Source organism: Ambystoma mexicanum, chromosome 6q (genome assembly GCF_040938575.1).
Source record: "Ambystoma mexicanum isolate Mex_15411 chromosome 6q, UKY_AmexF1_1, whole genome shotgun sequence".
Lineage (NCBI taxonomy): Eukaryota > Metazoa > Chordata > Amphibia > Caudata > Ambystomatidae > Ambystoma > Ambystoma mexicanum.
In genome coordinates this window covers 1,465,087,712-1,465,103,931 of record NC_090937.1, presented here as the reverse complement: position 1 = coordinate 1,465,103,931, position 16,220 = coordinate 1,465,087,712, and the positions used below count along the sequence as shown (strand labels likewise).

At 46.4% G+C, this 16,220-nt stretch overlaps 1 protein-coding gene across 2 annotated transcripts in view; it reads left to right on the top strand.

The window, feature by feature from the left end:
* The window catches only part of ST3GAL5 (ST3 beta-galactoside alpha-2,3-sialyltransferase 5), a 559,457-nt gene that overhangs the window by 462,416 nt on the left and 80,821 nt on the right, over positions 1-16,220 (top strand). For both annotated transcript variants that reach the window (XM_069632172.1, XM_069632171.1), the window contains one exon: positions 7,800-7,986. In XM_069632172.1, coding sequence (XP_069488273.1) covers positions 7,800-7,986 — 187 coding nt within the window. The remainder of the gene's footprint in view (positions 1-7,799; positions 7,987-16,220) is intronic.

The window sequence follows — 16,220 nt, the reverse complement described above, 5'->3', positions numbered from 1 at the left end:
CTCCTTAATCCCAATCTCACCAAAGCAGTAAACCCTAGGATTGAGAAACTTTTCAAGCCAGCCCAGACAGACCCGCTATATATAAGGGGCCATCTAAAACCGGACTCCCTGGTCGTTACCAATACCCGCAAGAGGGCCGGAACACCATTATCATTGTCCGAAGCTCCTCCAGACAAGGTGAGCAAAAACCTGTATGGGTTAGGCAGAAAGGTTGCATCCACTTCCGCCTACCAGGCAAGAATAGCCAACTCCACCACCCTGCTGGCCAGCTACAACTGCCATCAGTGGAAGGAGGTAGCGGCGCTTAGACTTCGTACCAGAACCTCTAAAAAGCCAATTGGCGCAAATTCATTGGAGGGGAGAGCCGTGTCAGGTTGTATTTTAAAGGCAACCTTTGATGCCGCGGACAACGCCGGCAGACCTATTGCAGAGGGAACTGTTATTAAAAGACACGCATGGCTTTGCCAGTCTGGTTTCAAGCCTGAAACACAAGCAGCGTTATTAGACAAACCGGTGGAGCCGGACTTGTTGTTTGGTAAGGCGGTCGAAGACACACTCAAAAATGCTAAGGACGAGTATGAAACACTCAAATCCCTAGGCCAGCTAACCACCAAACCCCCTAATCAGAGAGGGAATGGCAATTTTTGCCGCACACGCGGCCAAAATTCCCAAAGAGGTGCAGGCTGTCCCCAGGGGCAGGGTACACAATGGAACTCAGGTAACCAACAGTCTACCCAGGGTTACGGCAGGGGTAATAAGAGGACGTGGGAGAGGCAGCCCCAATAAGGGAGGCGGCACGCCCCCACCAAAGCAGTGACGCTCAGCTCACGGTCCCTTCTCATGCAACCCCAGTAGGGGGACGCATCTCCAACTTCACCCAGGCATGGGAAGGGATAACATCCGACAGATGGGTGCTGTCAACAGTATCCACAGGGTACTGTATAGAACTACTGCAGCGTCCCCGAAACCACCCTCCAAAATAAAGAACCCACTCTTTAGAACATCAGAAGATTCTCCTCGAAGAGATCGCCAATCTGCTACAAAAGGACGCGATAGAACTCTGTGGGATGTATTTACCCATGCATCCGAGCCCTACCTCAAAACTGTGCAGTACTGACATGGAAAACCTCATGATGGCCAGAGCTTCCCAGAAAATGCACAGGGAAATGCATGAAGAATAGGCTGCCACTCATTTTTGCCGATGTTATGGGCACAGAAGGAAACTGCCTAAAACCACCATTGGACTACCCACACAGTAGTCTGAAACCATTGGGAATGGCAATGCTGATTGCCAAATGCAACCTAGAATTGTTGGGAATTCATTTTCTTAAATCCCAAAAATGGGTGCAGTACCAGTACTCACCACTATCCAAAAGCCGGCAGTTTAAAACCACCCTGTGTTTCTCTGAAGGCAGGCTCAAACTGTCTATTTTAAACATTGCAACACATCTAAAAACTCACTGGACACCAGCAGACATTTGGTAGAATGGAGTGTTGTGTGCCTACAAAATCTGGGAAATGAAGAGCCCAAAACAATGCTTATAACAAAACTGCTATGGAGTCAGCAGTTTAAGTTGCACTGGATTTAAAGACACTAAAATCGAAAATGTTTAGATTAAATGAGTGAGCTATGTTTGGTGTCACATGCCTTTGTAACTGTTTAAATGTCATAGTTTTAAACTTAGAATCAGCCTTCTAGCTGCATATGTAAAAATGTTTAGTTTTATTTGAATGCAGGAACTGGGGAACAAAAAGTGACATTTTATCTGAAACTTGGCTTAAGGAACTGAATTCTGCCTGGCAACTACCCCCATCAGGAGTGAAACTTGAGTCACCACTGTGTTCCCAGGCCAACCTTCCTTTTGCTGCCCACACTAAGGATATGCCATCTATCTGATAATTGAATTACCTGTGCTCTGCAGGAGAGTGAACAAAGCCCTCTTCACTCAGGCAAAGGTTTTTATTACCGCAGTCGTAAAATGTAGCTTCCTCTTGGCAGGAGCTGGGAGGGGCACTGCCTGTGAGAGCAAGCTGGCTTGGCAGAACTGGAAAAAACCAGAAATTCAACCTTGTGCTGAGGGTAAACCACACCCCTTTGGAGCCAGAACATAACTTTAAAAAAGATGAATAACTCATAGAGCGGACATGTGAAAATTTTATAAATGATACCATAATTCTTGTGATTTTTCTGCCCACATTTTAAGAGGTTTTTCGACCCGGTGGCATGTTCAGGGGGGTTTTAGCGGAAAAGTGGATATTACTCTAAATGTATGCATGTTAAAAATCTGAAACTTCATCAGTTAATGTCCCTACTCCCTGCACACATGTATGTAAAGTTGGGTCAATGTCAGAAAGTGAAAAATCAGTTAAAAAGTCAATTATCTGCCATTTCTGAATGCAAGCTCTTAGAAACAGCAGATTTGGACAGAGACATGGCTAAATTCAGCCACACCATGTATATGTAATTTCAAGCAACTGTGTAACTGTGAAATATGTCTTTTATTATCAAATATAGAATATGGGCAATCTGACAGAGGAGTGTCCTATCTGCAAGCCATAAAATGACATCCCTCTGACTCACAGTTCATTCCCCAATCAAATGATAAATGGAAGTTTGACCAATTAGAAGCTGAGAGAGAGGTAGGGTCAGTGATGCTAGAACACACCCACATTCTAAACACATAAAAGCAGACAGACAGGACAGATAGGGACCTTCAATTCCATTTGCTGCAACGCGCTCTGCCGGACCATACAACATCCAGAGATCCAGACTTCAAATTCATCAACCTCCAGAAAGCCAAACTAGAGACCAGACCAGAGAGAGAAAGCAGTGCTGTACCCAGAGAGAAAGCAGTGCTGTGCCCAGAGAGAGACCCGAGCCCAGTCCAAAACCCTGACCAGATCCGTGATGATGCCCATTTCACTCAAGAATATAGTGTGAGTACCTAGAAGACTGTGCAGAACCAATCTCTTAGTTAAAATAATATAATTCAATCCTATTTTAATCTAAGTAGAACTGCCTCCTAACTGTCACCTGTCATTTGTAAAGCTGTCACTTGTCATTTTCTAGTTGCAAGCTGCACTTGTCTTTTTGAACTTTAAAATTTCAAATCTGAAAAACGACCTTTATTTAATCGCTCATATCTCCGCAACCGTTTGTGCAATCGCGGAACACGCATTCGCGAATTTTACCGCAATTTGCAAATTTCTTCACATGTAAAAACTGCTGCTGCTTGCCTTCCATTTGCCAGAAATTCGTTTAACCTGCTAACTATCCCTGAATCATTGCTAGTGTGAGCCTGGACTAATATTAACTAGATACCACTCACCCTGAACCTCTGAAAGGGAATTAAAAGCATTTCCAGCATATTTCTCATCCATTGCTAGCACATATCAAAGCATTTTGCCTGTGTTTTCAAAACTCCTATCTGTTTTCTGTAGTGTAAGCTTGCTGGGGTGAACTGATTTACATTGATTGCGTTTCTGAGAACTGTGTGTTTTCCTTCCATTTCCTTGCCTTGCATCAAGGGGGGGGAGGGGATTGCCAGAGAAAAGTGATTACATTGTTTGGTTGAAATCATATTGAGTATTTTCTGTACTGCATTCATTGAATATTGCATCCACCTGAGCTTACATAAAGCATCCTCTACCACATTATACTTTTGTTCCTATTTACCAGTGTGCTACCTTATCCATTTCATGTCAACTCATTAGTGATTATAAGAAGTGTGCTAGTGCCAGATTCTCCGTTGTTAATCTTTATCATATCAGATTAAGGGTGATATTCAATTATTAATTTATTATAAAGTGTGATATATATATATTTTAAATTATCAAATAAACCTTTTAAACTTGCAAAACAGAACTACTTCTTGGCTCAGTGGGGTCAGGGGGATTCCAAGAGAGGGGTGTTATATAGGGGTAGTCATCCAGAACGCATGAACTGGACATAAAGATATATCAATAAGGGTTTTCATTCAGTATTATAGACTAGGCGTTGACTTAGCTGTAGTGTTGAATTGAATCCTCTTACAACTCGTCTCGGGACACCAGGTAAACAAGGGTATTTATTCAACTTACTTCCTTGTGCCAGAAAAAGATTTAACAATGCGCCCAGTATTGGACTTACAGCCTGCCAACAAGTATGTCAAGCCCCAAAAGTTTCAAATCACTACTCTACAAGAGGTAATCCCCCTCCTAGAAAAGGGGGATTACATGGCAACTTTGGATATGAAAGATGCCTATTTTCATATTTCCATGTTCCCAGCGCACAGAAGGTACCTGCGCTTCAAGGTGGACAGTCGGCATTTCCAGTTCAAGGTACTGCCCTTTGGGATAGCTTCTGCACCAAGGGTATTCACCAAGGTACTGGCGGTGGCGGCTGCACACCTGCGCAGAGAAGCAATCCCGGTGTACCCTTATCTGGACGACTGGCTCATAACGGGGGAAACCCCAGTAATTTGCAGGACAAACATTCAGAGGACTATCGACCTCCTCCACGAATTAGGCTTCTCAATCAACGAGAAGAAATCAAGCCTCGTGCCAAGCACCTCCAAACAGTTCCTAGGAGCAATCCTAGATACTCAAAAGGGCTTGACGTTTCCTTCAGAGGAATGAATTCGGAATATACTACTGCAAATTCCGGAAATATCGGTCCGGTCACCAATTAACGGTACGCAAAGCAATGCGTTTGCTAGGCATGATGGCATCATGTATTTACCTGGTCCCTCATGCGCGCCTGCGTCCCATGCAGGAATGGTTGGCGAAACAGTGGTCTCAGGCAAGCGGTCAGTGGGACGATCTAGTGGTCGTTTCGCCAACACTGGTACAAAGCCTTCACTGGTGGACAAGAGAAAATCTGGCTCAAGGAAAACCCTTTTACGATCCCGAGGTACAGGCAGTAGTCACTGCCGATGCATGCCTGACGGGGTGGGGAGCTCACCATCTCCACCACACAGCCCAGGGTCTCTGGTCTCCCTCAATAGCCAAGAACCACATCAACCTGCTAGAGCTTCTGGCAGTATTCAAAGCACTTCAAGCGTTTGAGCCCTACCTACTAAACCTGTCAGTGCAAATCCGTACGGACAGCACGACAGCCATGTTCTACCTGAACAAGCAAGGAGGGACTCGTTCACCAAATCTATCCAAACTTGCACAGAAAATCTGGATATGGGCACTCAGACGGAACATCTTCCTGTCATCACATCATGTTCCAGGGGAGCTCAATTCCCTAGCGGATACTTTAAGCAGAAACACTCTCCCAGAAGAACACGAATGGGTTCTACACAGAAAGGTCGTAGAAGATATCTTCTCTCGGTGGGGTTCCCCCACTATAGACCTATTCGCCACAAACAAAAACAGACAATGCCCAGAATTTGCATCCAGGTTCCCTGTGGATGAACTGGTCAGGGATGTTTGCGTACGCTTTTCCACCAACTCCTCATCAGAAAGGTGGTCAACAAGATGAACAGAATCAATGACACTCGTCCTAGTTGCTCCCATGTGGGCAAGGCAACCATGGTTCCCACACTTACGCAAGATGGCGGTGGGCAAGCCCATCAAACTTCCAGCCTGGTACAACCTATTGTCCCAGCACCAAGGTCAAACAGTGCATCAACAACCCAAATCAATGAACCTGGCAGCATGGCTCCTGAGGTCATAGAGTTTGGACATCTCAATTTACCACAAAGGTGTATGGACATCCTAAAAGAATCTAGGAAACCAAACACAAGGCACTGCTACTTTGACAAGTGGAAGAGATTCGTGATATGGTGCCAGAGTAGACATATCAACCCAGTTGATTGTACTCCTTCTACTATCGTTACATACATGCTCCACCTGCTCGATGCAGGACTGGTTTTTAACTCGCTAAAGGTACATCTGGCAGCCCTGTCGGCATACACCACTTCCCATAACAGGGTTTCGTGGTGGAAAGTACCAGTAGTTAAAGCCTTCATGGAAGGAGTAAAGAGACTTCACCCTCCTATTTCTAACCCACCTCCAGGGTGGGACCTTAATGTGGTGCTATTTAAACTCCGAGCCCCCCTTTCGAACCCATGCACAAGAGCAATCTGAAACACCTGACTTATAAGACTGCCTTCTTAGTAGCTATTACTTCTATAAGAAGGGTCAGTGAAATTCAGGCTCTGTCAGTGCAGGATCCTTTCTTTACTGTCCATAAAGACAAACTGCTTTTACGCACACACCCTAGATTCTCACCTAAGTTTATATCTAAATTCCACGTAAACCAGTCCATCGAGCTTCCGGCCTTCTTCCAAAACCTGCAAAGCTCGGCTGAGGTGAAACTACACACCCTAGATGTGCGTAGGGCAGTCCTCTACTATGTAAATAAAACCAGACCGCTAAGGAAAACAGATCAGCTGTTTGTCTCCGTAGCTACAAGCAGATAGGGGTATCGCGTCTATAACAGTGCCATCTCAAAGTGGATTATTAACTGTATCCAGCTGTGTTACTCACTCGCTGAAAAGACTCTGCCTTTCACACCAAGCGCCCACTCTACAAGAGGCATTGGGGCCACGCTGGCTTTCATTACAAATGTACCCCTTGACACCATTTGCAAAGCAGCTACTTGGAGCTCTATTCACACTTTTACTCAGCATTACTGCATTGACACTCATTTCAAGACAGATACACAAGTGGGACAAGCGGTTCTAAGACACCTATTTGCTCATGACCCTTCTCACATCCCACCTCCTTCTTCAGGTACTGCTCGCTAATCTATGCACAGCATGTGATCTAAGCAGATTCCACAAGCCTCAGAAAGGGATACATTACTCACCGTAATTGTATTTCTGATGCTTGTATCTGCTTAGATTCACATGCGACCCACCCTTCCTCCCCTCTGAGAGAAGGCGCATGGTTGCTTGTAGTTTACCATCTATCTATCTGCTTGGATTATCTGTACTCACGCTACTCCTTATGCTACCTCATGTCAGAAAAAATACAATCTGAGGATCCTACATGCGTGAGGGATCATGGGTACAGGGGACGTCACACTAGGGATAGTATTACTGGCACGCCCTGTGTCGATGCTCATTTTCGAGTTTCGAAAAACAAACTGTAATACTCCGCAGCTTCCACTAGATGTCGGCCTATGCACAGCATGTGAATCTAAGCAGATACAAGCATCAGACATACGATTACGGTGAGTAATGCATCATATATATATAATGCAAACCAGGTTTGGTCCATTGCAGGATGGAGAGTATTGAATGCTTCATAACCACTGGCATCACCCTCAGCAACCCTTTTTTCAGGCTGACGTGCTATTACAAAGGGGAATATCCATATGCAAATCAGTCATGTACCCTCCCCAAAAGAGACCACCCAACTGAAACAGTGTAATAGTGTGACAGGCTTCGTTTGGCGAAGGTAAGGAAGGGCTGCCCAGAGCAATGACAGTGGTTATGCTTCATTCAAAGTCGTCTTTCCGTCGATCTTAAATTTTGTTTCATCATCAGATTTCTTCATTCTTTAGTGTCTCTCCGAGGTTGTTTTGTTGGGTGACCCTACCGGATCTTTAGAGACACTGATATAAGTATTCAGAATTACTCTCACTAGATACACCTTCAGGATCATGCTCCCAGGATCTTCTGCGTCTTTTTTTCTAAAAAAACATTGTTGCTCACTTTGAAACTCCAAATCAGAGAGCTTGTTTGACCATTGGTGCTGTAATATGTCAATTAGTTTAACTCTACAAACGTGAATGTACTTTGTAAATTGAATCTTGTTGCCCATGGTTGTGTTTGACTACAAACATCAGTATGTCTGTGTCTTAGATTGAACAATGCACCAGTGAAAGGGTTTGAGAAAGATGTTGGCAACAAAACGACCATAAGGATGACGTATCCAGAGGGTGCACCTGTTTCGGAGCACGAGTATCACCACAACGGGTTGTTTGTTGCTGTTCTCTTTAAAAGCGCCGACTTCCGCTGGCTTCAAGCAATGCTGAAAAATGAATCGCTGGTAGGTATTGAATACATCTCTACAATTAAATTGGAAAGTTTAACCTATACATTCCATTCGGTATGAGGCCTGCGTGTGCTTTTTCATGTCTCTTTTTAGAAAAACTAGGCTATAGGCTTCCTGATGGAGGGAGGCAATAAAAGCACGTCCCTGAATTCTGTGTTAAATGCTTGCATTTTCTTTTTTAACCACATTTGATGTAAATGTGCCTTTCCTTTTTGAGCCCAAAATGTATCTTTATTTTGATTAAGGTATGAACGAATGCGCAATTCAGGTCAAAATAAAGCTGCATAATGAGACCCCTCATTGCATATATTTTTGTAATGTATTAGATGTTATATGGCTAAGAGCAATTCAGCCTTCTACACTGAAATTACAAACTATGAATATCAACAATTAATTACTATCATTGTGGTGCTAATAGTACACTTAAAAGCCAAAGAACATTACCTATTGGTATACAATTCCATTGGTTTATTTAAAAGAATACTTTAAACAATTTGTTCTACTGATAATAACTTATATAACCTTCCAAAATTCATAGATCGTTTTTTTGTAGATGATAGATCTGCCAGAAATGATATAGTATCATGCCTCATCAGAATCAAGGATGTTAATTTCATTGCCATGCTTCCTATAGAAATCATAATAATATCGAGATATTCTTCAGATTTGGATCTTTCATAGATTCACATGCTGTGAATATTCCCTGTCAGGCTGGGAATTCTGAGTAATATAGAGCACTTTAAACTGGAACGGAAAACTTTCAGTCACTTTTGTGCTCTATCATAGTCATTTTGTGTCATACTGCTCACAGCCAATAGGAACACCTCCATTAGCTCCCCCCCTGTTGGCATCTTCAGGTTTGTTACCGCAGGTAAGGAGTCCTCCAAAATCATCTCTTCAACTTTTCTATGAATTAAATTGTAATTTAACAACTTTTCTATTAAAAATATATTTATTTATTGACATGAACTCGATGACCGGCTTTGACGGCGACAGGGCTACCTCTGTGGACCGTTCCCACTGCCAGTAATCTTTGACAAAGCTTTGGCATTTGGGCCTACCTCATGGTGTAATCTACGAGGAAAAGCCTGTTCAAGGCCTGCACCCGCTGTGCACTTTATCCACACCATGTCATCCAGGACTGCGAAATATGCCAGTCGTTCTCCAACAAGACACAGAGGGATCATCACCGTCTCATCACGTGGCTCGAGGACGCCGACTGTGCCTCCAACTATGCTTCAGTACAGAGTCGTGCCTCATTAGGGGCAGGACATCCCAGCGAACCACCTCCAGTAAGGGGTCTAGGTTGCATGAACTCCAGGCCACCAGCAGGAAGAGGCATAAAGACACCCCCAGCGACGATGCCCTGATCCTCACACAAGGACTGGTCTTTACCAAAGGTCACTGGCCAAAGGATGTCGACAGAAGAGAGCCAAAGCCTTTTCTATCATCCCAGGGAGGCAGCGTCTTCTAAGTCCACGTCGATGTCTGGTGGCCACTCTTCGCCTTTCATGTCAAACAGGGTCATCAGCGACGAGGCCGGCATCATTGACTACCAAGCCTCCCTTCAGGTCATCTACTCCAAGGCCATCGACTCCCTCCGACGGCACACTGCCAACAAAGCCCTCTACGGCCACAACTATATTGCCACGACCGTCAACAGAGCTGTCAACGACTACCGCGTCGACAAAAACATCAATGGCCACAACCACAAGGGTCTCAATGACGGAATCTACGTCCACGGCTGTGATACTCATCGACGACCTAGTCTATGGGCAAAAGTAGTTCTTCCTATACTATTATTGCCGCTGTCATTGTCACAGGCGTCTCAGACGCCCACATCAGCACAGTGTCTGCATTGACGGAACAAAAAAACAAGGGGGGGTCCTGGGATTCTCTCTGCCAGACATTAATCCTGGTTGCGAGAGCCTTACCCAGATTCTTTAGCTCACTATCTTTCACAGAGGAGGAATATTCCAAACATATCAGTCTTTGTCCTGCATTGGGGCAGTCCAGCACCGAAATGCTTGTCAATTCCCCTTTGAACAAGAGTACCACCAGCAACCCCAGACACGTGTTTCGGTCTAGTTGAACCTCAGTAGGGTGGAACTGTGCCTCTCTAAGAACAGTGAACAAGGGGTCCACTTGTTAATTTACATTGACGGAGCGTCAACGTGCATCATTCCCAAAACTTGGGGCGGCATTGCTGCCGGATGGTATTGTGGTGCCAAGGTATTGTGGTGCCAAGTATATCCCTATCAGATGTGGAGAAAGCAGGGGAGGAGGACTTTGTCGTCGCCAGCATGCAGGATATTGCCTCCCAGAAGTTCACCGCGGGTTAAGGCAAGCCTGATCAGGCTATCACATTTAACCCCTCTACATTCAGCTCAAGCCATCGATCTACCAGAGCCATTGCTGCCTCCACAAAGTGATATGTCACTAGACATTTTATCTACTCTGACCACTCTGGTGGAGACCTTGCAACAATGGCTACCTGCTCCAGCCCCAGTTACTGAATTTATTTTATTGTTTTTTTTATAACGCACCCAATAGCATACCTGAGCTTGGTTTCCTAGCGCGGATCCGGGATTCAAACCTCTGTTGCTCTGCACGGTCTTGCTTCCAAGACCAGCGTGTTGCCCCTGTGCTATCCTCTGGCTATCGGGCGACCTCGCTAAGAGACCCCGGCCCTTCCAAGGAAATTGGTAACATCCCTTGTCCCCCCAGAAAGGGTAAGCACCAGTCAGTACCTCAGATACTGGAACAGACACAGATCCCAACGACTGGGTCGCCACACACACAACCCAAATGGATGAATTCCATGATTTCATCACAGCTGATGGGGTAACCCGATGACGTTGCACTCAGAGACTCACCCACTGATGAAGTAGGGCCTTCTATTCGCTCATGACCCGGGCGGCACAATGTTCGGCCTTGTGCCAGAGGACCAGCAAAAGGAGAGTGTGCTGTACCAGCGCAGTGAATCTGTCAAGTCTGTCCCGCTGTTGGAAGACATCTGGGAGGATGGCCTCATCACCTTGTCGCATCCCGCTGCCCCGGCTAATAAAAGACCAGTTTATCAAAAAATACAGACCCTCAGAGTGCTGCCTCCGCACCCAACCCACACCAGACTGTTGTTTTAGGGGCTGCCATAAAAAGGTCAGCTAACCCATCGGCATCCTGCTCTGTTCCCCCAGACAAAGAAGGCAAATGCCTTGACACCTTGATTAAAAGATCCTTACCACCGCAGCCATGACTATCAAGGCAGCTAATGCAATGGCCATACTCTCACGTTATGCTTGCAAGCTGTGCTACAAGTTGGGCCCCTTGCTAGAGTTCCTACCAGATGAAAAAAAGTAAGAGGCCTTGGAAATCTTCCATGAAGGCGAGTTGGCGTCGGACCATGCCATTACGGTCTCGGGGACATTGAAGACACTGACTTTCGCCAGCTAATGAATGGATCGGTCCTATGTAGGCAGGGTTGGCTCAGGGCCACAGATTTACGGCCCGATGCCCAGTGTTGGGTTGTGGATATGCCCTTTGACGGACCTGCCCTTTTTGGAAAGAAGGTGGATGAGGCCTTACAGTCCATAAAGACGGATGCGGAAACCACTCGGCCCCTAGGGCACACTACAGCAGAGGCGCCAGTCCTTTCCTGGAGGAAAAGGGTGCTATGGCAGGATTTCCCAGGATAACCACACCGCGTACCAGTCCTCCTCCTACAAAACTCCATACTTATCAGGGGACAAGTACAGGAAAAGATCCCAGTCCTAAAGGGGTTTGAAGTGACGCTGTGGCTCCTCCCAGTCTAAGGCCATTCTGGCAAACAAGCATGACCAGCCCAAGGGCAAGTCCTCCCACTTCAGCACCACAGTGGGAGGGCGACTGTCTAGGTTTGAAGACTGGACACACATCACGACCGACTGAGTGCTATCCCTGCTCCGGCAGGGCAACTCGCTGGAGTTCATGGACTAGCCACCGGACATTCCTCCCTAACAGAAACCAGAGAAGTTGCGACAAGTCTTGCTTCAAGAAGTGGGATCTCTGTAGCAGAAGGGCGCAGTGGAAAAGGTTCCCAAGTACGAGCTGGGCACAGGAGTATACTCCCTCTTCCTCCTGCTAAGGAAAAAGTCTCTGCACAACAAGCCAGAGGGGGGTTGGAGGCCCATATTAGATCTGAAGGTGCTCAACAAGTTCCTAAATGTTCCGCATGGTCATGCTACAGCAGGTGTAGTGCCAGCTACAGCAAGGAGTTTTCTTGGCATCCCTAGACCTTGGACGCCTACTTTGACATCCCTATTCGCCTCTCACACCAGCACTACCTATGCTTCATGGTGGCATGAGTACATTATCAGTTCAAGGCCCTTCCATTTGGCTTGCAATCTGCTCTGCGGGTGTTCACCAAATGCCTTGCGCCAGTGGTGGCTCACCTGCGGCGGAGGGGCGTTCACATCTACCCGTATCTGGACTGGTTAGTAAGAACCCCCCTGACCCCTCATCCGCTGACAGAAACCAACAACGCTACCACCATATAGTGTCTACAGCAACTGCGTTTCTCTATCAGTCGGTTCCATCTCAACAGGCACTCTATCTCGGAGCAAGGCTCGACACCCAAACCTACACCGCCAGACCTTCAGACGAAAGGGTGGCAGTTCTTCTACACAAGATGCGCTGTCTCAACTGCACCCGGGTAACGCCAGTTCACAACTACAAATCCCTGCTGGGGATGGTTGTTGTCATCACACATCCTGTTGATCACCAACTGTCGGTTACACAGACTCGTGCAGGAATTCCTGGATGCCCGCTGGATCGAAGCCTCAGGGTCATTGGACGAGTGCATTGCTCGAACACTGGTTTTCAAACAGAGCCTTCGCTGATGGTCAGTGAGGGAACATCTGGTGCAGGGTACCCCTTCAGGTTGCCGGACCATCAGACAACCGTCACAACAGATGCTTCACTGGAGGGCTGCGGGACCCACAGGCAGGACCATCACACCAGTGGCCTTTGGTCAGAGGGGGAAAAGAGCTAGCACATCAACCTGCTGGAGGTACGAACTATATTTTGGGCCCTGAAGCCTTTTCTTCCCCTCCTGAGGGGAAAGGTGGTACAATTGTATGATGACAACACAACGTTGATGTTTTACATCCGCAAGCAAGGAGGAACAAGGTCCCCACAGCTTTTCAAGGAGGCCCAAGCCCTGTGGCATTGGGCTTTACAGCAGGCCATGCTCTCATTCCCCTTCATCTACCCGGAATTCTGAACACTCTGGCGGACTCCCTCAGCAGCGAGATACGCTCTTGCCACAAGTGGGAACTGCACAGCGACCAGCTTCACTTGTTGTTTCAAACCCCCCACCCCGGGAGATCGACCTCTTTGCCGCTCAAGACAGCAGTCACTGCAAGACCTTTGCCAGCCGCTTCCCCTATCAGGAGTGCTTGGGGTACGCCTTTGCGTTTCCATGCCCCCGCTTCCTCTGGTGCCTCAAGTCCTGCACACCTTCAAACTGTTTGTGCAAACTGATATTATAGGCCCCGGTGTGGCCGAGACAACCTCCTTGCTCTCTTGTCAGCTACACCGATCAAGCTGTGCCCACACCAGTCGCTCCTGTCCAGGAATCCGTGAGCGGTACTGCACCATAACCCAGCCTTTCTCAATCCGACAGCCTGGCTCCTGTGTCCCTAGAATCCGGGGCTCTGTCCCTTCTGCAAGTTTGCCAGGCAATCCTGGCTGGGGCTAGGGCTCCGGCTCCGTCCACCTTGAAAAGCTACAAGAGCAAGTGGAAACGTTTTCAAGTATGGTGCACAAACGAACGACTGCGTCCTCTTACCGGAAGATCTGTTGCCAGATCTGCTGTCCGTGACTTAGTCTGGTTCAACACATTCTTCCATTAAGGTGCAACTAGCGGGGATATCCAGGTACAACCGCACAGCAGGGGCGTCATCCCTGTGGTCTCACCAGCTGGTGAAGGAGTTTTTGCATGGGCTCTTCCCGTCTTTCCCCCTGTCCGTCGCCAATCTCTAGCATGGGAGCTCAATATGCTACTCGCAAAAATCAGGAAACCACTGTTTGAGCTGTGCTCCAAGCATCTATTAAGCATCTTTCCTGGAATACTGTGTTATTGGTGGCCGTAACTTCGGCCAGGCAAGTGGAGAAGATCCAGGAGTTTTCCGTAAAAGTGTCCTATTGGACGTTTCACAAGGACAAGAATGTCCTATGTACCAACCCAACATTCGTGCCAAAGGTGGCCTCCGCCTTCCATCAAACTTAGCAGATTGTTCTGCCTGTATTCTTTGGCACACCAACATCTCCAACGGAGCGAACACGGCACACGCTGGATGTGGTGCGCGCCCTCATGTACTATGTGGCGCGTACTAGGTCCTTCCGTACAGCGGATCAGCTGTTTTTCATTTGGGCCTTCTAGGCCTGGGAAGGCTCTCTCAAAGCCCTCCATTGTAAGATGGATTGCTGCCTGCATCTGATTCTGCCATCCGCAAGCCGGCAGATAGTTTACCGGCAGGCCCCGAGCTCACTCTACCAGAACAGTAGCTGCAACCACTGCTTTCTCCTCCGGAATTCTGCTGCCTGACATCTGCCATGCAGCCACCTAGAGATTGGTGCATACGTTCACCTGGTTCTACTGTGTCGACAGACATTCTGCAGAAGAGTCTAGAGTCGGGCAGTCGGTTCTGCAGAAACCTTTTGCGGAGGTGGGTAAGTCTCCAGTGGTATGCTGGGAGCTTGCCTCTGCCAATGGGTGGTGGTGTAATACTGCTTTCTAATCTATTCACAGCATGTGAATCTATGAAAGATCCAATGCTGGAGAGGAATAAGTTACTTACCTGTAACTGCGGTTCTCCATCATTGATATCTTTCATAGATTCACATGCAACCCTCCCACCTACCCTGCCTGGCTCGTCTTTTGGCTCTTACTGCCACTTACGTGTGCTGCCAAATCTGAAGATGGCGGACAGGGGAGAGGAGTAAGGGAAGTGTTCCTATTGGCTGTGAGCAGTAGAACCCAAAATGGCTATGATGTAGCACAAAAGTGACTGAAAGTTTTCAGTAGGTTAAACTGCTCCGTTACTGAGGATTCCCAGTCTGACAGGGAATACTCGCAGCTTGTGAACCTATGAGATACCAATGCTGGAGAACCGAAGTTACAGGTAAGTAACTTATTCCATATGGGGCAGGTATACTCTTATGTATTATTACGTTGTCTGCATCTTCTATTCCGTTTAGGTATGTTACTCTAGGCACCCGTAATCAACAACAATGGCAACAAATTAAGCGCAATGGGAGGATAACTCTTTGCACCTGCCTTTCTACCGTACAAATGAGATAATTAGACAGCTCAAGATGAGGAAATTGTTGCAAGGAATATTCTCAGTTTTTAACTTTAGATAGGTTTGTTTTCGATCCGGTCCCATATATACGCTTTATCTATGATCTCCTTCTTTGCCTTTCAATAATTCATCATCAAGCCTTCCTTTCAATCCATTTCAGCATGAAAGGCAATGCAGGGATTAATCAAGTCCTGCATTAGCCATGTATCCTGACATTTTTTAGCCTTGACGTAATTGACAAAAATAGTCTATGGATGTTCCAGATTAGTCAACATTTTAATTAGTAGCAAGCTTCGCTTGATCTTATATAGGGTCAGAAATTATGTCATTCCAAGCTCCAATTGGATAGCCTCAATTGAACTACTCTTTGTAGACCAATTGTGCTACGCCACAAATTGCCTTCATTAATCTTGAGCCAGCTAATAATCAGATACATTTCCATGCCATATAATATACTTGGAATAAAGCAAGTATTGCATAATTTTATAATGTGCCCTATGTTGATGAGCCAACAGCTTTTTGTATGAATGACTTAATACATTGGAATCTATTTTTTACCTTGGCTGTCCCATAGTTTCTCAGTGATCGGTAATTGCAATCATTGGCGATAGAGACCCAGATAGGTAACGTCTAATTTGTCTCCATAATCATCCATGTATTTTTATCTGATTCTCTGCCCTTGCCGCAACATATAATTTTTGTTTTAATCGGATTCATCTGCAGATAATGAGTGCTTGAAAATTCTGCCAGGCCCTTAATGATGTTTGCAGCCCTATTGCTGTGCAGTCAAGAATGACAATATTGTCCACATATCCAAGCCAGTGGATATGCGTACTTTCAATATTCCTACGTGCCGTCCCCTTTCTTCCATCCTTGAGGGATGTC